The sequence below is a fragment of the Physeter macrocephalus genome, chromosome 18 (assembly GCF_002837175.3).
Source record: "Physeter macrocephalus isolate SW-GA chromosome 18, ASM283717v5, whole genome shotgun sequence".
Classification (NCBI taxonomy): domain Eukaryota; kingdom Metazoa; phylum Chordata; class Mammalia; order Artiodactyla; family Physeteridae; genus Physeter; species Physeter macrocephalus.
Genome location: NC_041231.1, coordinates 73,087,623 through 73,110,180, shown reverse-complemented (window position 1 = coordinate 73,110,180; position 22,558 = coordinate 73,087,623). Strand labels below are relative to the sequence as shown.

Below are 22,558 nucleotides of genomic sequence, written 5' to 3'. Positions count from 1 at the left end.
CAGTATTTTATGATATTGAGTCTTCCTATCCATTTACATGGTTTATCTCATATATTCTGGGAAGTTCACCAGAGGGGTTAGAGGAAAAACACAGCTTGGGATGGCTTTTCAATAAAATGTTTCAGACAAATTTCTTTTGTCTGGGTTTCCTATACAAAAATTCAGTGGTAATGCATAGTGTGTTGAGGGTTAGTGTATTGCCTCAATTCCTTTGTTTAGCAGCTTTAAGGTCTATCTTCATGTCCAAGTTCTGTAGTTGTAGTACATTGAGTTTTGACAAGATATCCCTCAATAAGTTAGCACCAGGTATGCACAAAATTTCTGTTGAAACTCTATACTTCAGTTTGTGCAGGAACTCTCTTCTTATAAGAACAGCATTCCTCTTCTTTTGGGGAACTGCTTTGCCCCCCGATTCCAAGCAGGTGGCTCTAATCCAGGCTGTCAATCACTGTGCTCTGACCACAGGAGTAAGCACAGGTCCTAGTCTAGGCCAACAGAGGCTCCTCCCTGGATTTTATCAAAATTAGAATTCAGGGAAGAGGTTCACTCTCTCTCTGGTGAGAGGCTGAGAGGCTGAGATCTCCAGGTTTCTAGACTAGTGGAGCAGTTATGTCTGACAAAATGAAGCTGAGATGAGAGATGGAGACATCTTGGTGGTGGCCAGGTGCCTGGTGCTAGATGCCTCCCTGCCCTGCTTCAGTTTGATTGGGTGAGCCAATAAATTCCCATTTTGCCCAACTCCCTGAAACCCAAATTCCTGACATCCATCCATCTTCTTGCTAATTTATATAGACCATCCTATTCACTTAAAAACACTGTCAAATCTCATTCCTCATTCATTTATTAATATAAAGTTCTTTCCTAAATTATGTTTACAGTGATCATGATCATTTAGTCTTTCAACAACAGGAAGTATTTATTGAGAATCTACTATGTGCCCGTCATCAAAGAACACAGTGATGACTAAGTTTTCCAATGAACACAATTAAAATATGTGCCTTAGCAAAATTAACGTAAAACTCACTGTAAGTTATGGACATTTAGATAAGCAGTGAAACCATAACTTAAGTCTCATTTGATCCTCACCAAAATCCTGCAAGGAAGCTCATAGAAGGTTCAGTAATTAGTCCAAGCTTCTAGAGCTAATAAACAGTGGAACCAAAACTTGAACGTAGGTTTCTGGCTGAGTCAGAGTTGTTTTAATTATCCTGTGCTGCTTAAAGTGAGAAAATAGTTTTGGATCCTTATAATTTAAAAATTATAACTCCCAATTCTCTTTCCATCAGATTCGTATTTCCTACCACGTTGCAGCCCTGAGGTATGGGTGGTTACTGAACTTTAACAGTTAAACAGAAACAAAATTAGGTCATCAAGCAACAGAGAGAAACGCGCTTTCAAGCTGGCAGGTTTGGATTTTTTTTTTTTTTTTAAACCTCAATGTGCCCTCCATCATACGCAAGGCACCTTGGGAATTGTAGTCTTGGGTGTAAAGGCGCTGACTCACTGGGACCCAATCAGCAGACAGCCAACTTGCCCTCCGCGCAGCAATTGGCTGGAATTCAGCGGCTGCCCACCCCGTGGTGCAGTCTCGCTGGCGCTGGTAAAGGTAGCTTCGCGGCCGGCAGAGTGAGAGTAGCTGCTGCGTTCCTGGGGACCTTCGTCCGCGATACAGCAGTGCGGCCATGGCAGAACCGCAGACCGCGTCCGGCGGCCTCACCGACGAGGCTGCCCTCGGCTGCTGCTCCGACCCGGACCCCAGCACCAAGGTGGGCGCAGAACCTAATTCTCCAGAGTCGGGGCCCGGCCGGCGTGGCGCGACTGGGACCCCAGGAGGGAGCAGTCCCTCGGGCTCAGCCAGGCCTCGCTTGGGCTGGATGATTCGAACTCTGGATTCGAACCCCATCCTACCACCACTGCAGCTCCGCCCGCCTTGGGCGGATCGGAGTGGGCTGGGAAGAGGGCCAGTGGTGTCCAGGGGGATCTGGAGAGGGTCCGTTTCTTCAAGTTGTTTGAAAGACTGCGATCCTGCTTGCTTTAACTTGCTTGATTTGGGACGGTAATAGGAAACCATGGCTAACCCAGGGTCAGACCCCTTGTCTGTGGGTGTGCGTGTTCCCCAGGTCAGTAGAGGTGGAGGGTAAGAAAAGCAGTTTCTGAACTCCAGTCTACGTTCGAAGGTCTACGGGCCGGCTCCTCCCAGCCGGGATCATTTTTCTATAACTGTCCTGGCTCCGCGTTTAACTCCTCCAAACCAATCTGATAGCTCCTGACTTTAGCCGCGCCCAGAATTTCCCTTTGTGTTGGCCTTTCCGGTTGCTCACGTCCACACTTATGCCCTCCCTGTGCTCGGTGCTCCCAGGAGAGATGGCAGAATCATGGAGCTTAGATTCGAAGGGAATCTTGGAAATTCCTTCACTGACCCTCTCTTTGCAGCTGAGACCCAGTAAGAGGAATGACCAGTTGCATGTGAAGGCTCTCATCCCTTCAGCTTGCTTAACAGGTCTGTACTGAGAGTCATTGTAACTCACTCAGGTGTGGTGCCTCAGGGCGTTGTCAAGATCAGACAGGGCAGCAGCTCCGGGGGGTTTACTCCAGCGTACTCATCACTGTCAGAAAACGCCTTTGTATGTATTCATTTGACTGGGGAAGTTCTAAATTCCTTGAAGTTTTAGTATGTGCTTTGTACAGACCTCTAAGACCTGTCGGTGACTTTTAGTCCCTTCTTGCTCTTTGCCTTCAGGGTGAAGAGTCAGACACTTCTAATTGCTAAATCCTTTGACTAGCACTTGGTAGTACTTAGCTTAGGAAAAATGTTAGTCACTGCAAAATTAAGAGGGAAGAAGTAAATATATACATTTCCTCTCACACTTAATCTTATTCTTTATACTCTTTAATGTTAATACCTTGTTATTTCACATAATATAGATTGAGTTATTCAGTGTAAATTAATTTCCCAGGTAACTGGGCATTTTATGTACTGGACTATTAAAAAAAAGATTTCAAGGAGAGCTTGATAAAATTGATTGAGTACAATTCTTTGCATTCTTAATTTACACCTTTTTTTTTTTTTTTTGGCTGCTTTGGATCTTCGTTGCTGCAAGCGGGCTTTCTCTGGTTGCAGAGAGCGGGGGCTACTCTTCGTTGCGGTGCACAGGCTTCTCATTGCGGTGGCTTTTCTTGTTGCGGAGCACGGGCCCTAGGCGCGCGAGCTTCAGTAGTTGTGGCTCGCAGGCTCAGTAGTTGTGGCTCACCAGCTCTAGAGTAGAGGCTCAGTAGTTGTGACTCACGGGCTTAGTTGCTCCGCGGCATGTGGGATCTTCTGGACCAGGGCTCGAACCCGTGTCCCCTGTATTGGCAGGCGGATTCTTAACCACTGTGCCACCAGGGAAGTCCTACACACCCTTAATTTATGTCAATTTCTCGTGATTTGAAGTTTTTGGTTTTTTTTTTTTTTTGGCCATGCCATGTGGCATGCATGATCTTAGTTCCCTGACCAGGCATCGAACCTGTGCTCCTGCATTGAGAGCATGGAGTCTTAACCACTGGACCACCAGGGAAGTCCCAGTAATTATTTTTTGAGATTAGTCATTTTGCACCCTAGAAGCACCATATGGGGGACATAAAATGTAGTATGTAATAGCAGCTGGGATATATTGAGTGTGCCAGGCTCCAGTTTGTTATTTTAAGTACATTACTTAATTTAATCCTCACAACAACCCTGTGAGGAAGGCATAATTATCTCCGTTTTCTTTATAAGTAGACAGTGGCACAGAGGTGTTGAGTAATTTGCCTAGCGAGGAGCCCACACTCCCTATTGTGCTTCTAGAGTACTGACCACAGCAGTAATTTTGGAACTTGACATGAAGGAAAGTAGAAAACCTAAATGAATTAATTCAGTCTGATCACTGATCATCTTCTATGTGTAAAGAGCATGGTAGGTACCTTGGGGGACATTCAGATGAACAAGATGAAGTTCCTCCCTTCACCAAACATACAACTCTAACATAAGATGGAACAAGGATTATGTGCTTTTGAAATTATAAAGCACTGTGGGAGCGCAGAAAGTAGAGATTTTCAGAGGTGACATCTGTGGTATGATGTATACACAGGGTATTTGGAGGCTGAAGACCTACGTTTGAATCCCCAATTCTATCATTGGCTATAGTGATCTTAGCAGGGTGTAAACAAAGCTGCTATAAGGATAAAATGTATCTATGATCTTTAAACTTTGAAAAGCAATACAATTCAAGGTTGTATTTCAACTGTGGATATCAGGGAATGTGTCAAGCAGAAGGTGGGGGTGAGTCTAGGCCTTGAAAGATGGATGGGGTCCCAACATCCCATGGGAGATGGTTACATGGGAGGGCATTCTAGGTGGAGGAAACATCTGAGCAAAAATGTGGTGAGATGGCAGAAAGATGCAATGTGGAGCATGTTCTGGAGAAATGAGTTACCTCGTTTTTGGTTCAAGTTCAAGTTTTCTAAGTGGTGGAGCAGTGGTGGAGAAGTCTAGAATGGTAGGTTGGAGCCAGATCATGGAGAGAGCTTAGAATGTTACTTCTAAGAAAATCGAATTTTATACAGTTAGTGGGGAATCACTGAGGGATTCAAATCATTCTATAGAATAGATTGGAGGGATCCAAGCCTGGAGGTGATGAGGACACCTAAAAGGCTCTTCCAGAAGGTGAGAAAAGTGACGAGGGCCTGGTTTGGAAAGAAGAGAACAGCAGTGATAGAAAGTCAACTTGTTTGTTGATTATTTGCATCTTTGTCATAAAGGCAGACAAAAGAATGTACAGCTGCACCACCTCCTGAGCTGTCTTACTTAGCTAACTTTCTTCAAAGGCCAAGTGCTTCTTTTCCCAAGTAGTGATGTCCCGAAATACATTCTTTTTACTGTCTCTATCAATGTCCTTTGATAAAATTATTTGGAGTCCCTTCCCATCTGAGTGGTAAATGATGAGGTCAGGGAAAACTTTCAGTGTTGGTGACACTTAAGCTGGGTTTTACCAAATCAAAGGAGGTAGCTAGGCAGAGTTGCGGGCAGGGGTTGAGGGAAGAAAGAATGGCAAGGAAGGAAGAAGGACAATGGCCAGATGGATGAATGACTGTTCTCGGCAGAGAGAACCGTAGTATATATAAAAGCACGGTGACATCAGAGAGCTGATGCAGGGACCTACAGGTATACAATGAGACTGAAGTTATAGGGCAATAGGAGTTAAGGGGAAGGTACATAAAACATTGGATGCTCAAAGAAAATACGAACATTCCCACTTGGTTCATTTGTTTTTCTCATCCTATGAAGATTTCTGTTTGGTAAATATATTTTTTTAAAATATATGCTTTATTATTATTATTTTATTATTATTTATGTATATTTCTCTGTGTATACAATTAAAATATATATACATTTATGATGGGGCATGCTCTTTTTTTTTTTAACTGATAAAGGTATGAAATCAAAACCATTTAAGATGACCAGTTTAGTGGAGTGGTAATAAAAGATGAAGTTAGAGAAGTATGCAGCAAACTGTATGTGCTTGCTTTGGGGACTTTCTTCTAAAAGTTGTGAGGTACCACTGAAGGATTGATTTTTTTTTTTTAACATCTTTTTTTTAAAAAATAGATTTTATTTATTTATTTATTTATTTTTGGCTGCGTTGGGTCTTCGTTGCTGTGTGCGGGCCCTCTCCAGCTGTGGCGAGCAGGAGCCACTCTTCGCTGTGGCGCAGGGGCCTCTCACTGCAGCAGCCTCTCCTGTTGTGGCTCCCGGGCTCCAGAGTGCAGGATCAGTAGTTGTGGCCCACGGGCCCATCCGCTCCGCGGCATGTGGGATCTTCCCAAACCAGGGCTCGAACCTGTGTCCCCTGCATTGGCAGGCGTACTCTTAACTACTGAGCCACCAGAGAAGCGCCTGAAGGATTGATTTTTAACCCAGAAATGGCACAGTTGGGTTTTTGTTATAGAAAGATCAGTCTGGTGCCATTATAGGAAGATCACTCTGGATTGCATATGGGTTAGCCTGCAAGAAGCAGAGAGACCAGGCAGGCTTTGACAGTCGTCTAGGCAGGAAGTAGTGAGGACATGAGCAGGGTAGTAGTGATCTTTGGAAAGGCACATAGAAAGATTCCAGAGGGACTTGAGCAGTCAGGTTGATGGGACACTTGGATTGGATTACAGAGGGAGTGGCGAGGAAGGAATCTGAGAAGACTTCAGGGGTCTGACTTGGGCTGACACCCAAGTCAGATTCTAGAGGCATTCTAGAGGCATTCCCTGTTGGTGATGTAGAAGGCAGTATTTGGTCTGTGATTAATTTGATATTTTGACTCAGATGGAAATGTTGAGTAGACTGGATGGAGATGTAAAACTAGAGCTGAGGTTAGAGGTATGGCTGCCAGATTGAAACTTTCCTTTTCTGAAGATGGAAGGTGGTAGAGGCAATGGAGATTTTGATTTTCATTCTGAGTAAGATTTAATATGTAAAGCTCCTTAGTAACATTTCTAGAGAAATGAGTGTCTTCATCACTAGAAAGAGAATTTGAAGGGTAGGACACAAAGTCAAGAAACTTTTTTGCCACTGTTGTAGCTTTTTTTAAAAAAATTAATTAATTAATTAATTTTTTGCTGTGGTGGGTCTTCGTTGCTATGCGCAGGCTTTCTCTAGTTGCGGTGAGGGGGGCTACTCTTCATTGCGGTGCACAGGCTTCTCATTGTGGTGGCTTCTCTTGTTGCAGAGCACAGGCTCTAGGCATGTGGGCTTCAGTAGTTGTGGCACGCAGGCTCAGCAGTTGTGTCTCGCAGTCTCTAGAGCGCAGGCTCAGTAGTTGTGGCGCACGGGCTTAGTTGCTCCGCGACATGTGGGATCCTCCCGGACCAGGGATCAAACCTGTATCCCCTGCATTGGCACGCAGATTCTTAACCACTGTGCTTCCAGAGAAGTCCCCAGCATAACTCTTAAAAACCCTAGGATTTTCAGAATGGTAATGAGCATTGGCTTCAACTTCAAGTCACCAGCGTATTAGCTCCTAACAAGAGAATCAGCCTGTCCTTTGGAGGCATTGACTTCTCTCTAACTATGAAAGTCCTAGGTGATATCTTCTTCTAATATAAGGCTATTTCATCCACACTGAAAATCTGTTGTTTAGTGTTGCCACCTTCATTCATTATCTTAGCTATTTGGATAACTTGCTGCAGCTTCTACATTAGTACTTGCTGCTTCACCTTGTATTTTTATGTTATGGAGCTGGCTTCTTTCCTTAAACCTCATGAACCAACCACTGCTAACTTCAAACTTTTCTTCTGCAGCTTCCTCACTTCTCACAGCCTTCTAAAATTGAAGAGAGTTAGGGCCTTGCTCTGGATCAGGCTTTGGCTTGAGGGAATGTTGTGGCTGGTTTGCTCTTCTATCCAGACCACTAAAACTTTCTCCATATCAGCAATAAGGCTGTTTTGCTTTCTTATCATTTGTGTGTTCACTGGAAGAGCACTTTTCATTTCCTTCAAGAACTTCTCCTCTGCTTTCACAATTTGGCTAACTGGTGCAAGAGGCCTAGCTTTCAGCCTATCTCAGCTTTTGACACACCTTTCTCACCAAGCTTAATCATTTCTAGCATTTGATTTAAAGTGAGAGACATGCAACTCTTCCTTTCACTTGAACACTTAGAGGCCATTGTAGGGTTATTAATTGGCCTAATTTCAATATTGTGTCTCAGGGAATAGAGAGGTCTGAGGAGAAGAAGAGAGATGGGGCAATGGTCTATCAGTGGAGCAGTCAGAACACACACAATTATCAATTAAGTTTGTCATCTTATGTGGGCGTGGTTCATGGCACCCCAAAAGGATTACAATAGTATCATCAAAGATCACTGATCGGGCTTCCCTGGTGGCGCAGTGGTTGAGAATCTGCCTGCCAAAGCAGGAGACACGGGTTCGAGCCCTGGTCTGGGAAGATCCCACGTGCTGCAGAGCAACTAAGCCCGTGAGCCACAACTACTGAGCCTGCGCATCTGGAGCCTCTGCTCCGCAACAAGAGAGGCCGTGACAGTGAGAGGCCCGCGCACCACGATGAAGAGTGGCCCCCGCTTGCCACAGCTAGAGAAAGCCCTCGCACAGAAACGAAGACCCAACACAGCCAAAAATAAATAAATAAATAAATAATTTTTTTTAAGAAAAGATCACTGATCACATATCACCATAACAAATACAATGAAAAAGTTTGAAATATTGTGAGAATTACCAAAATGTGACACAGAGACATAAAGTGAGCAAATGCTTTTGGAAAAATGGCACTGACAGACTTGCTGGACACAGGGTTGCCACAAACCTTCACTTTGTAAAAAAAAAAAAAACAAAAACAGAAAACAAAAAAAACAGTATCTGTGAACTACCACAAAGTGAAATGCAATAAAATGAGCTGTGCTTAGATAAAACAAAAACAGGAGAACTCTGAAAAGCAGAGAGAATGGCAGACTGGCTAGGGACCTTGAGACCCTAGGAATAACATGGCAGTACACACACACACACACACACACACACACACACATACACACACACACAAAACCTATGCAAAGAGTGTATACAAAAACACCATAGGTAAATCAAAATGGAATTATAAAAAAAAATTCCAGTGACCCACAAGAAGGCAAAGATAAAAAGAAAGGACAAACAGAAAACAAAAATAAAATGGCCAATTTAAGCCCTAATATTTCAATAATTACATTAGCTGTAAATATACCAATTAAGACAGATATTTGGTGGAGTGGATTTAAAAGCATGCCCCAAGTTATCTATATGTGAGGTGATGGGTGTTAACTAAATTTGTGGTAATCATTTCTCAACATATGTAAGTTGAAGTTATGCTGTATACCTTAACCTTATATAATACTGTATGTCAATTATATCTTCATAAAACTGAAAGAAAAAGAAAAATAAAAAATGCCCCACTTATATGCTGTCTACACGAAACTCACTTCAAATGTGATGACAGAGGCAACTAAAAGGATGGAAAAACATATATAAACATGTTTAATCAGAAGAAAGCAGGAGTGGCTATATTGTTTCAAATGCAGTAAACTGTAGAGCAAAGACAGTTATCATAGAGAAGTACATTATATAATGATAATAGGGTCCCTTGACTAACAAGACATAGCAATCGTAAATGTGTGTGCCTCAAACAATAGAACTGCAAAAATATGTGAAGCAAAGACTGATATATGGAAGGAAAAAGAGACAAATCCACAGTTTTAGTTGGAGACTATACTCCTCTCTCAACAATTGATTGAACTAGACAGAAAATTAGCAAGGATATAGACAAACTCAGCAACACCATCAATAAACGAGGTCTAATCAAGATTTATAGAACATTCCAGCCAGTAACAGCTGAATATAGGCATACCTTTTGTTGCACTTTGTAGATATTAGGTTTTTTTACAAATTGAAAGTTTGTTGCAACCCTGCATGAAACAAGTGTGTTGGTGCTATTTTTCCAAGAGCATTTGCTTGATTCTCCCTGTTACATTTTAGTAATTCTTGCAATATTTCAAACTTCCATTGTTATATTTGTTATGGTGATCTGTGATCAGTAACCTTTACAACTCACTGAAGGCTCACATGATGGTTAGCATTTTTTAGCAATAAAGTATTTTTAATTGAGGTATGTACATTTTTTTTAGACATAGTACTATTGCACACTTAATAGACTACAGTATAGAGTAAACATACATGCACTGGGAAACCAAAAAATTTGTGTGACTTTTTTTTTTTTAATATTTATTTATTTGGCTGTGCCGGGTCTTAATTGCGGCACATAGGATCTTCATTGCAGCATGTGGGATCTTTTAGTTGCAGCATGCGGGCTCCTTTAGTTGCGTCATGCGGGCTCTTAGTTGCAGCATGCAGAATCTAGTTCCCTGACCAGGGATTGAACCCCCTGCACTGGGAACGTGGAGTCTTAACCACTGGACCACAAGTGAAGTCCCTGTGTGACTCTTTATTGCGATCTTTGCTTTGTTGCAGTGGTGGCAAACTCATGATATTACTGAGGTATACCTGTACAGTTTTTTTTCAAGTGCTCACAGAAGATATACCAAGGTAGACCATATCATGGGCCCTAAAACTAACTTCAACAAACTTGAAATAACTGAAATTGTATAGAGCATGTACAACCACAGTAGAATCAAACTAGACATCAGTAGCAGAAACATAACAGGAAAATCTCTAAAAACTTGGAAACTAAATAACACATTTCTAAATAATCCATGTATCAAGAGGAAGTCTCAAGGGAAATTTTAAAAATTACATTGAACTGGATGAAAATGAAAAAAGCATCTCAGCTAAGACAGTGCTAAGAGGGAAATTTATAGTATTAAATGCATATATTAGAAAATAGGAAATGTCTTAAATCAAGGATTTGTTTTCTCCTTAAGAACCTAGAAAAAGAAGAGCAGAATAACCCAAAGCAAGCAGAAGGAAGGAAATAATAAAGAGCAGAAATCAATGAAATTTAAAACAAATTAGAAAAAAATCAGTGAAACAGCTGGTTCTTTGAAAAAAACCAACAGAATTAACAAACTTGTATCATGACTGACAAGAAAAGAGAGAAACACGAATTACCAATATCAGGAATGAAATAGGGGATACCACTACAGACTGCAGACAAGAGAAGGTTGATAAGGGAATACTGAAAACAATTTTATATACATAAATTTGACAACTTACATGAAATGGACCGATTCCTTGAAAAACACCAACTACCATAACTTACCCATATGAAATAAATAATTTGAATAGCTCTATAACATAAGGAAATTGAATTCATAATAATCTTTTTTAAAAAATATCTCCAGTTCCAGATGATTTCACTGGAGCATTCTTCCAAACATTAAGGAAGAATTAACATCAATTCTACACAATCCCTTCAAGAAAATTGAAGAGGAAGGAACACTTTTATTCATTTTATAGAACTGTCATACTACCCTGATATCAAAACCAGGTGAAGGCAATACAAAAAAAAGAGATATTACAGACCAATATCTTTCATAAGTATGGATGTAAAAATGCTTAACAAAATATTAGCAAATAGAATTCAGTGGTATATAAAAAGAATCACATACCATGATCAAGTGGGGTTTACTCCAGGTATGCAAGGCTGGTTCAATATTTTAAAAAATCACAGTAACTCACCATATTAGGAAGCTAAAGAAGAAATATCACATGACAAAATTCAACACCATGATTTAAACACTTTTGTTTTTTCAGAAAAAAATAGGAATGGGAGGGAACTTCCTCAACTTGATAAAGAGCATCTATGAAAAACTTAAGAGCTAACATTATACTAAATGGTGATGCTTTCTCCTTAATTTTGGGGAACAAGGCAAGTTTGCTCTCACCACTCTTATTTGACGTAGTGCTGAAAGTTCCAGCTGGTACGGTAAAGCAAAAAAAGGAAATAACAGTCAGGCAGATTGGAAGAAAGAAATAAAACTGTCCCTATTTGCAGATGACGTGATTGTCTACGTAGGAATCTTAAGGAGTCTAAAAAACCTCGAACTAGAAAGTGAGTTCAGCAAGGTTGCAGAATACAAGATAAACATACAAAAATCAATTGGATTTCTATATATTAGCAAAGAACACATGAGCACCAAGATTAAAAATACAATACCATTTACAATTGCTCAACAAAGTTAAATATCTAGGTATAAATCTATCAAACATGTACAGAATTTGTATGCTGAAAATTACACAGCGTTGATAAAGGGAATCAAAATCTAAATAATGGAGAGACATACTGTGTTCATGATTGGAAGACTCAGCATAGCCAAGATGTCAATTCTCCACAAATTGATATACATGTTTAACACAGTCCCTATCAAACCTTTTTTTTAGATATAGTCAAGGTTATTCTAAAATTTATGTGGAAGGCAAAGAGAGTAGAATAACTAAATCTTGAAAAGAATAGGGTGGAAGGAATCAGTCTACCTGATTTTGAGACTCACTATATAGCTGCAGTAATCATTACTCCATGGTATTGGCAGAGAGATAGATATAGATCAGTGGAAAAGAGTAGAGAACCCAGAAATAGACTCACACTAATAAACCCAACAGATTTTTCACAAAGATGCAAAAGCAACTCAGTGGAGAAAGGACAGATTTTTCAACAAATGGTGCTGGAGCAATTGGCCATCCATAGGTAAAAAATGAAGCTTTACCTGAGTTCACATCTTATACCAGAAAATCCATTTAGAGGTGCTCAAAGGGACCTTGACTTTAACCCTTTGGTTCACTCCCTGCTCCACTTTTTATAGTTTTGTCAGGATTACATTGTAGGCACGTAGTACATGTACTAGAAATATCCCTGATTGTACCTTTAAAGATTTTTCACAGTAGTTTTAAATTAATTAGATTTGGAGATTGCCTACCCAGACCCTCACAAAAGACTGATTATTTCTATCATTCTTCCTTTTTATAAGGCAAAGGAGCAAATCTTTGTTACCTTGTAATCATCCCAGAAAACCCAAAGATAGTTTAAGCATAAAAGACATCTTTTATTATTCTGAATTTAGAGCATAATAAGGGAAAGACAAAGTTAAGAACTGTCTAAGGAGACATCAACTTAAGTCTTTTTTAAATGCAGGATATATTTATTTCAAACAATATTTTAGAACCATAGCAATAAACAGTGATTTTTAGAAACTTTTAAAGAAAGGAACATTTTTCCAAGATCATTCGAGTGTTTATCAAAAGTAGCAGAGGTATTCTGTTACAGAGAGTTAGCAGAATATTTTGGTGATAAAAAGAAAACTGTTATCTGAGCATAGAATAACTTGATCATTTTATAAAAAGCAAGCCCTGCTTGTTTTCTTATATCATCCAAATAATACTTTGGCAACAAAGGATTTGCACACCTCTATTTTTTATGAATAACTCCACTAACATTGAATATACTTTTAATCTTTTTGGCATGTATAGACTCCTTTTTAAAAGTTAAAAATGGTTTTAGAGTTTATATTTGTGTTTTCTTAGAAATAATCTCATGCTGTCTTCTCAGTCAGAAAAATGGTGTATCTTTCCATTTTTTAAACTATTTTTTCCAGCTTTATTGAGATAAAATTGACATATAACGTGTATGTCATATACCATGGGCATGTCCAAGTGCTTCTAAAGCAGCGTTTTAAGTGTCTTCATATATTCTATTATGCCTCTGTCATAATTTATCTATTTCTTCATTGTTAGAGGTAGTTTAGCAAGGTGGTTGAAAGCAAGGACTTTGGAACCAAACTGTTTGGACTGAAGTTTTTTCTCTGCCACTTACTTTCTTAGCAGTAAAATGGGGATGGTATAATACTTATCTCATAGAGTAGTTGTGAAGATTATATAAATTAATTTCTGTAAATCATTTAGAACAGTGTCTGGACCATAGTTACTGTGTAAATGTTGTGGTGAATGTCTTTATACATAAATCTTTGTCCAAGTTTCTAATTATTTCCTTAGATAGATTTTTAGAAGGGCAACATTTTGATCGATGAGTATGAACTCTTTAAGACTCTTAAAGACTCTTCAGATCCAAATTGCTTCTTAGAAAGATTGTAGGATAGGTACAGGGATAGGATAGGATAAGGATAGAGATAGGATAAACAGGGTTGTTGAACTTGTTTTACAGCACTTGGCACAGAATCTACAGAAAAGAAAAAACAAACAAACAAAAAACAACTCTGTGACTAAGGTACTTGGATTTGAACATAGCCTTTATGGACTGAACACAGGTATTTAATAATAATAAAGCCAGGCTTCCCTGGTGGCGCAGTGGTTGCGCGTCCGCCTGCCGATGCAGGGGAACCGGGTTCGGGCCCCGGTCTGGGAGGATCCCACATGCCGCAGAGCGGCTGGGCCTGTGAGCCATGGCCCCTGGGCCTGCGCGTCCGGAGCCTGTGCTCCACAACGGGAGAGGCCGCAGCAGAGAGAGGCCCGCATACCACACACACACACACACACACAAAAAAAAATAATAATAATAATAAAGCCATGATGGACTGAGGGGACAAAATTTCTTTCTTCTTAAACAGTGTGTTACAATGGTGGACTGTTGGTATTTTGTTACAGGAAGCAAAATTAGTGTTGGTAACAAGTAGTAAAAGTTAAAGGTGTTTAATATATACTGTTTCCCTTTAGGATTTTCTCTTGCAGCAGACTATGCTGCGAATTAAGGATCCTAAGAAGTCATTGGACTTTTATACTAGAATTCTTGGAATGACGTAAGTAAACTGTTTATTTGTGCCTATAATGTTTAAATACATAGCTTTGCAAATATAGGGGATGTTTTCAGATCCATTGTAAAAATGGATTAAAGTTTGCTTCAAAGGTCACAAAAGTCCTTTTGGCCAGGAGTCTGGGACTAGGCTTGACTGACCAGGGCTTCTGTCAGGTTCCTCTCCTCTATCCCAGCCAGGCTTACTGGGCAACATGACACCAATACTTGCATTTTCTCTGACTCCCTTCTCTCTAAGAGCTGCCAGTTAAATCCTTAATGTGTCCAGACTGTTTTGATGTTATGGCCACTTTTAGCCTCTTGTTTACTTCAGAAAAGATATAGCTATTAAGACACAATACTTAGAAAATGAATGAGTTTTAGGTAAACTCATTCATTTTCTAAGTTTTAGGTAAACTGGCCATCTATTCCATTTTTATAGGATGTGTTCTCTTTTGCTGAACAGGTAATATTCACTGATCTTATAATCTTTAAGACATATTTATTTTTCTTGATTTGTTTCCCTAAATAACATGAGGGTTTTTATTTGTTTTTGGTAATATAGATACATAAAGAATAAAACGATCTTTAATTTACTGCCTAGATAACCTCCATTGACATTGAGAGAAAACTTCAAGTAATACAGTATATGTCTGTTAGAAAATCTGACCAATTCTGAGAAATACAAAGTGAGAAGTGACAGCTTCCCTCCCCCAGTCCTTCTCTTCAAAGATAACTGCTGTTAACAGTTTCTTATAATTCCTTCCAGAAAACGTAGTTTTGCATGTATTTATGACATATTTAAAGGGCAGAATGAAACTAGATTTACTGAACACGTGCTATTTGCCAGGCACTTTATATCTCATTTCGTTGTCTTCACAGTAGGTTTATGAGATAGCTTATATCCCTATTTTACATGGAAGGAAGAAACTAAAGCTTAAAGACATTAACTTAATGACCTCAGATTCCACAGTGGGCACATGGCAGAGCTGGAATTTGAATCCAGGTTTGATTGACTCCAATGTTGACCTTGTTTTTAAAGAGTCCCCAACTGGGATACAACTTGACATTATATTGAAAGATATGCTGAGCTGAGAAAAGCAAGTTAAAACAGGTTCAAGTGTTCCATTTCCCATCTGATTGGTCCGTCTGCTTTGGTAGGTGTAGAGATAGTTTTCAGAATTGGAGTATTTGAGGTGTTTGATACGTCATTATAAACAAGTTAGAGTAAATCTTATTTGTGATGAGTCAGTACATAGCTCTTAGTGGGCCAAGGCATATTACATGACAGTAATAAGTAAAAGATTTGGAACAGAACTCTAGAAACTTTCCATTTGCTATGCTGCAACGATTCCCTCTTGTTGATTTTGAACAAGGTCATGTTTGAGCATTTAATCCTCCATAATCTAAAGAAAATTGTATTGTGTATATCCTCATTCTACCCTACTCCTTGCAAAATAATCTTACACTCTTTAAACTCAGTTTAGAGGCCACGACTTCAGTGAATCTTCTCAGAACCTCAGGATGAGTAATTCATCACGCACTCTCATGATCAGTCTCTCCTTTTCCACTGCTCTTTCCCCTCAACCTACAAAAAAGCTTAAGTCTTCTCTATTCTAGGATAATTCTTGCCCTCCGCTCTCTTGCTGTCCTTCCCGTCATCATGACCATCTGTACAGGTAGACCACCACTTACTGTTTCACTTGCTCACCTCCCATTCTCCAGCTTCTGCTGTCGCATGCTGCTGAAACTGCCCTCACAGGACCTTTCCATATCTGCTCACCTCTTCTCAGACTTAATCCTGTCTGACCTTTCTGCAGTATTTGATACTGTAACCACTTTATTGTTGACATTCATGTCTTTTGTGTTATTAATCTGTCCTTCTAACACCTATCCTCAGTTTCCTAGGAGTTTTGGCATAGTAAGAACTCAATAAATTTATTTTTCTTCAACTCAATGCCATATAGCTGAAAGAACAATAAGGTGTGATGTGTTATATTTTTCACTAAAAATAAATAAAATTTTCTTTTGAAGATACCTTTTGCCATTTATAAGCAAGTACCATAAATCCAACTAAATTTCATTATATTTGAAGAATTGATGAATTACAAAAGTTTCCGTTTTTAAAAAAATTTTATTTCACTGATATATACAGATGAATAAATTTTTTTAAATGAGACTTTTTAAAATTGATTTTCCTTGCTCTTTCTATTAAAACAGCCTCACCATGTACAGCTCTTATTCTTAGTAGAACTTGAATATTGTTATGTTGATTTTAGTATGAATCAGCTTTTCCTATTGTTAATTGATTCAGACTTGTTGTTGTTTAATTTCAGACTACTCCAAAAATTAGATTTTCCCACTATGAAATTTTCACTCTATTTCTTGGCTTATGAGGATAAAAATGACATCCCAAGAGATAAAGATGAAAGAGTAGCATGGGCATTCTCCAGAAAAGCTACACTTGAACTGACACAGTGAGTATGAGTTTTTATTTTTTTTATATACTCTACATTTTTTTGAAGCTTATTTTTTTTAAACTTTTTTTCCTTTCTTATCAGCTTAATTCAAACCAAGTCTACCTAATCACTTTCAACTTGTAACAGTATGTTTGAGTATTCTATATGGATCTTATGGTCTTTGTATTGTTCTTGTGGCATAGGTAGGGCAAGTGAGATCATTTGCCTTTTAGATAGAGAATATAAGACTGAAATGGCGGGGCTTCCCTGGTGGCACAGTGGTTGAGAATCTGCCTGCCAATGCAGGGGACACGGGTTCGAGCCCTGATCTGGGAAGATCCCACATGCCACAGAGCAACTAGGCCCGTGAGCCACAACTACTGAGCCTGCGCGTCTGGAGCCTGTGCTCCACAACAAGAGAGGCCGCGATAGTGAGAGGCCCGCGCACGAAGATGAAGAGTGGCCCTCGCTGAAGAGTGGCCCTCGCTTGCCGCAACTAGAGATAGCCCTGGCACAGAAAAGAAAACCCAACACAGCAATAAATAAATAAATTAATTAATTAATTATTTTTTAAAAAGACTGAAATGGCAAGATATTTGTCAAACGGTAGCTAATGAGTGTTTAGGTACTATAAGTAAGGTCTTCATAATTTCAGCATTTTTGTTGAAATTGGCATTCCCCTTCTTTCTTTTTTATTCTTTATGTTGTTTCTGTGCACCCGCTAAAAACTATCAAACGAGCATTTGTTTCAGGGTGTGTGATTTAATATGTCCCCTGATTCAAAACAGCCCTGGAATCAGAAAGACCTAGACATGAGTCTTGGCTCTGACAATAGCTCTGCGACCCTAAACAAGTTATATCACCTCCCTAAGTGGCAGTCTCATTTATAAAATGGAGATACTCAGATCTAGCCCTTGGAGCTGTTCTGATGACTTAAAGAAGTATAAAGTACTTAGCACAAGAAATGATAGTTGCTATTATTATAATTATTGTTCTTATCCAGATGCCTAGTTTTATTGTCTCCTTAGTCATTCTTTGCCCATTTGCTCTTTCTATAGTTGAAAACTTAATATTTACAGTAACAGAGATTAGACCAAGTATATTAAGTAGCATATATACATGGTAAGATTTCAAAGATTGTTGTACCTTTCTTTTCAGAATATCTGTTCTCCAGGTCACTTGTAATTATGTTTTCCCTCCTTTTGTAGCAATTGGGGCACTGAAGATGATGAGGCCCAGAGTTACCACAGTGGCAATTCAGACCCTCGGGGATTTGGTATGTTTGCCTATTTGTGTGTAATAAACATGGATTTGTGTGATTTTTCCATTGTGTACCTATTTATGATTGTAAGCAATCTAAAACATTAAGTATAATCAATTTGTTAGGAATATGGTTATTTTTATTCTCCACAAATAATTTTATTTAGGAGTTGTTTAATTTCATCATCTCAGTCTAAACTTTTTACATTTACTCTCTCACAATGATTTTACTTTTCAGTTTCAGTATTATGTTTCCAGTAGATGTTTTAATTTAAAAAACAAAAAAACAAAAATGATGGTTAATAATAATCCCGATTTCTGCCAGCATACACTTCTGCCTTGATCTAAAATCTCTCAACCAAACAACAGTATTACCAATTTAAATTGGCTGCTATGTAGTCAGTATCAATAATAAGCCTTTTAAGCATGAGTAAATGGTTACTCTTTTGTGCTGTAGGTTATTCTTAACAGATCAAACTATTTATGAGCCAGTATTGGGCTATGTTAAATAACTTATAATTCAGAGCAACTAATTAATTTATTATACCCAGCCAGTTAGATTCTTGTTCTTTAATGTATTATAGGTTTTGAACCAACTTGAATCAGTCTGTTTTCAGATGCCTTATGTTTTGAAATAAACTAGTTTTGGAAGCCGCTTGTGGCACATGGGTACCCTATTGTAATTTTTCCTTCTTTCTCTCTGCCTTGTTTTGGGGGTGATTACCTAAGGTCACATTGGAATTGCTGTTCCTGATGTTCACGGTGCTTGTAAAAGATTTGAAGAACTGGGAGTCAAATTTGTGAAGAAACCTGATGATGGTGAGTCTGCTACTTGTTTTCTTCAGGCCTATGTTTAGTTATATAACATTTACTAAGCACCCACAGAGGGTACTGTTGTAGTAAAATCCTTTTGGTTGCAAGTAGCTTGGAATTCTACTCCAACCAGCTTAAGGAAAGAAGGGAAATGATTGGAAGAATACCTAGTTATCTCAGGGAACTGAAAGACAGCACCTAGGGTGGCTTCACATGGGACTAGTCACAGGATCTAGAGAGCTATCAAGGACCTAGGCTCTCTCTCCACCTCTTGACCCTACCATTCTCTCAGTGACCACCAGCTTTCACTCTCTCAGGTATATCTAACCACCCAAAAAAGTAAGTTCCTTAAAGTCTGTTTCATCTGCTGTTAATGTAACTACACCAAGTCTCTTCAGTTAATAATTTCCTGAATTTTTTTTCATCCTTTTTCAACCTTTGCATGTCCTTCAGTTTTAGGTATATTGCTTGACATAGTATATATCTGGATTTTGTTGGATTTACATGTATTATAATTATTTTATTTAGATCTGTTTTTGCCACCATAATTAATTATTTAATTTTCATTTGAAGTATTTCACTGTTTCATTTCAATCCTTTTTTTTTTCCCAATTAGGAGATTTGATATCCAAATATCCTCCTCCCTAGTGAGGAAAGAACTTGCTTCCCTCTACCTCCATTATGTTCCTATTACTCAGGCTGGGATATTATTGATTTATTTTTCCTTTTTCTTTGGCTTTGGCTTTTTATTTTAAGATAATAAATATATCAAGGTATATATTTTTTCTCCATAGATCTCTTGCAGCATCTTTCAGATTTTTCTTCTGTCCCTTTATTAAGTACCTCAACCAAAACTGTTTTTAAAGGGTTTGTGAGGAAAAACTCTTGAAGCTCTGTATGTCCCAGCACCATGCCTTTATACATATGAATGACAGTTTTGTTGACTATAAAATCTTAGGTTTATTTTCCTTCAGTCTTGAAAGTACAACTATATTGTCTTATTTTTCCCATCCAGTGTTGCTGCTGAAAAATCTGATATGTGTTCCTTCGTATAGTTTCTTCTGTTTTGTTCTAGAGACTTTTTATATTTGTTATTTCTTTGTCCTTGCCTTCCTTCTGGGAGATTTCTTCAAACTGGCATACCAGTTAGCTAATTTTTCCTCAGATGTATCTGTTCTTATTTTTATCTTCTGTATTCTCATTTATTATGTTATTAATTTCAGCTATTATGATATTGATCCTGAATTTTTGCTGGGCTCCTTTAATATTTTCTTGTTCTTGTTTCGTATTGGTCGTATTGAATATTCCTCATTGCTTTTACATGTTTTAATAGTTCTTGGTCCCCATTGATTTAATAATTGTTCTTCTCTTTGAATGTATAATCCATTGTTTGTTTTATAGTTATATTCCTCAAATTCTTATTATTTTGGTCTCAGAGGGTTTTGTTTTGTTTTGTGTTTTTGAAACTGAAACCATTCACTCTTCCAAACATCAGGCAGTGTGAATGGGGGAAGGCCAGACCTCAGTCCTTAAAAATCCACATGTTCTTAGGGAGATGTGCTGAGCAGAGACAGAAAATAAGAGTTAAACAAATACTTCACATTCTGTAGTCAGATCCTTTTCCCCCCTTTGTCCCTGATGGAGTAGTAGTATTAGTAGGAGACACTTCTGGGATTGTCTTTCCCTCACCCTGGTTGTGGGGAAAGTGAAACCTCTGGGAGATCAGTTGGTACCCATCTGTCTTTCTGCCCTTATCTACTCCCGAGGACATTGGAACCAGTAGTTTCAACCCCCCACCCCCACCCCGTGGGAGTAGGTGCTAATGCCCAAGGCACTGGGAGAAGCAAGAGCCAAACTAACAAAACTCCTGTTTATTCTCCCACAGACATGATGGACTGCCTTGTGGTCCAGCCAAAAGTACCCCCTTCTACACAAAGCAGGTTAAAACAGTCACTACCCCACCCCCACCATTCCTCTCCCCAACTATCACCTCAGGGGCATTGTATTTTTTTTTTTTTCCTATTTTTTTAATCTGTGTTCCTCTGGGGTTGATCTTGAAGAAAGGAACCAGAGATAGGAGTCAAACTACTTCAGCATCTTGGTACCAAAATAAATTTCCAAGGTCACATTTTTCCATTTAAGCAAAGAACTCTACTACTAGACCTACTAACCTCTCAATCCCAGTTTTGGATTCCTGGGAGAAAGAATCTGATTGGCAGAGCTTGGGTTACATAGAATAGTGTATGACCTAAGCATCTGGGTCCTTTGGCTGTGTAGATAAGCCATGCTACCTCCTCCCTTGAGCACCTATCTATTTCCTTTATCCTCTTTAAAATAAGACAATTCTTTGACTACTCAACTAGTAGCATGAAGTGATACTGTGCAGGTGAAATAAATACCTGATACTATAAGATGCAGCCAGTCCCACAGTTTATTTCAGGAGAGTTGGTTTACAGCTATGTGTAGAAGATAAAATATGTCATTCTGAAAATCGTGCATCTGGGCAACACTGACAATAGAATTTTTTGAAGTTAAAACTATAAACAAAACAATGTAATTAATTAAAATGCAAATTAAAATTTGAATTAATAAAAAATATATTTTAAATTTTTAAGGTTTTATTTTTTAAGTCTTTTCAATAATGAAAATCATTTTGTTTTACAGGTAAAATGAAAGGCCTGGCATTTATTCAAGATCCTGATGGCTACTGGATTGAAATTTTGAATCCTAACAAAATGATAACTATTATTTAGTTCTGTGAGGTGGGGAAAGTGAAACCTCTGGGAGATCAGTTGGTACCCATCTGTCTTTCTGCCCTTATCTACTCCCGAGGACATTGGAACCAGTAGTTTCAACCCCCCACCCCCACCCCGTGGGAGTAGGTGCTAATGCCCAAGGCACTGGGAGAAGCAAGAGCCAAACTAACAAAACTCCTGTTTATTCTCCCACAGACATGATGGACTGCCTTGTGGTCCAGCCAAAAGTACCCCCTTCTACACAAAGCAGGTTAAAACAGTCACTACCCCACCCCCACCATTCCTCTCCCCAACTATCACCTCAGGGGCATTGTATTTTTTTTTTTTTCCTATTTTTTTAATCTGTGTTCCTCTGGGGTTGATCTTGAAGAAAGGAACCAGAGATAGGAGTCAAACTACTTCAGCATCTTGGTACCAAAATAAATTTCCAAGGTCACATTTTTCCATTTAAGCAAAGAACTCTACTACTAGACCTACTAACCTCTCAATCCCAGTTTTGGATTCCTGGGAGAAAGAATCTGATTGGCAGAGCTTGGGTTACATAGAATAGTGTATGACCTAAGCATCTGGGTCCTTTGGCTGTGTAGATAAGCCATGCTACCTCCTCCCTTGAGCACCTATCTATTTCCTTTATCCTCTTTAAAATAAGACAATTCTTTGACTACTCAACTAGTAGCATGAAGTGATACTGTGCAGGTGAAATAAATACCTGATACTATAAGATGCAGCCAGTCCCACAGTTTATTTCAGGAGAGTTGGTTTACAGCTATGTGTAGAAGATAAAATATGTCATTCTGAAAATCGTGCATCTGGGCAACACTGACAATAGAATTTTTTGAAGTTAAAACTATAAACAAAACAATGTAATTAATTAAAATGCAAATTAAAATTTGAATTAATAAAAAATATATTTTAAATTTTTAAGGTTTTATTTTTTAAGTCTTTTCGATAATGAAAATCATTTTGTTTTACAGGTAAAATGAAAGGCCTGGCATTTATTCAAGATCCTGATGGCTACTGGATTGAAA

General features: G+C 38.7%; 1 protein-coding gene across 1 annotated transcript; it reads left to right on the top strand.

The window, feature by feature from the left end:
• The first annotated feature begins 1,574 nt into the window (after window positions 1-1,574).
• Window positions 1,575-21,536, top strand: GLO1 (glyoxalase I). The gene is made up of 6 exons (XM_024121949.3): window positions 1,575-1,766; window positions 14,167-14,249; window positions 16,579-16,719; window positions 17,910-17,977; window positions 18,691-18,780; window positions 21,439-21,536. The coding sequence occupies exons 1-6, from the start codon at window positions 1,683-1,685 to the stop codon at window positions 21,525-21,527; spliced, it is 555 nt and encodes a 184-aa protein (XP_023977717.1). The 5' UTR covers window positions 1,575-1,682; the 3' UTR covers window positions 21,528-21,536.
• The last annotated feature ends 1,022 nt before the right edge of the window (window positions 21,537-22,558 follow it).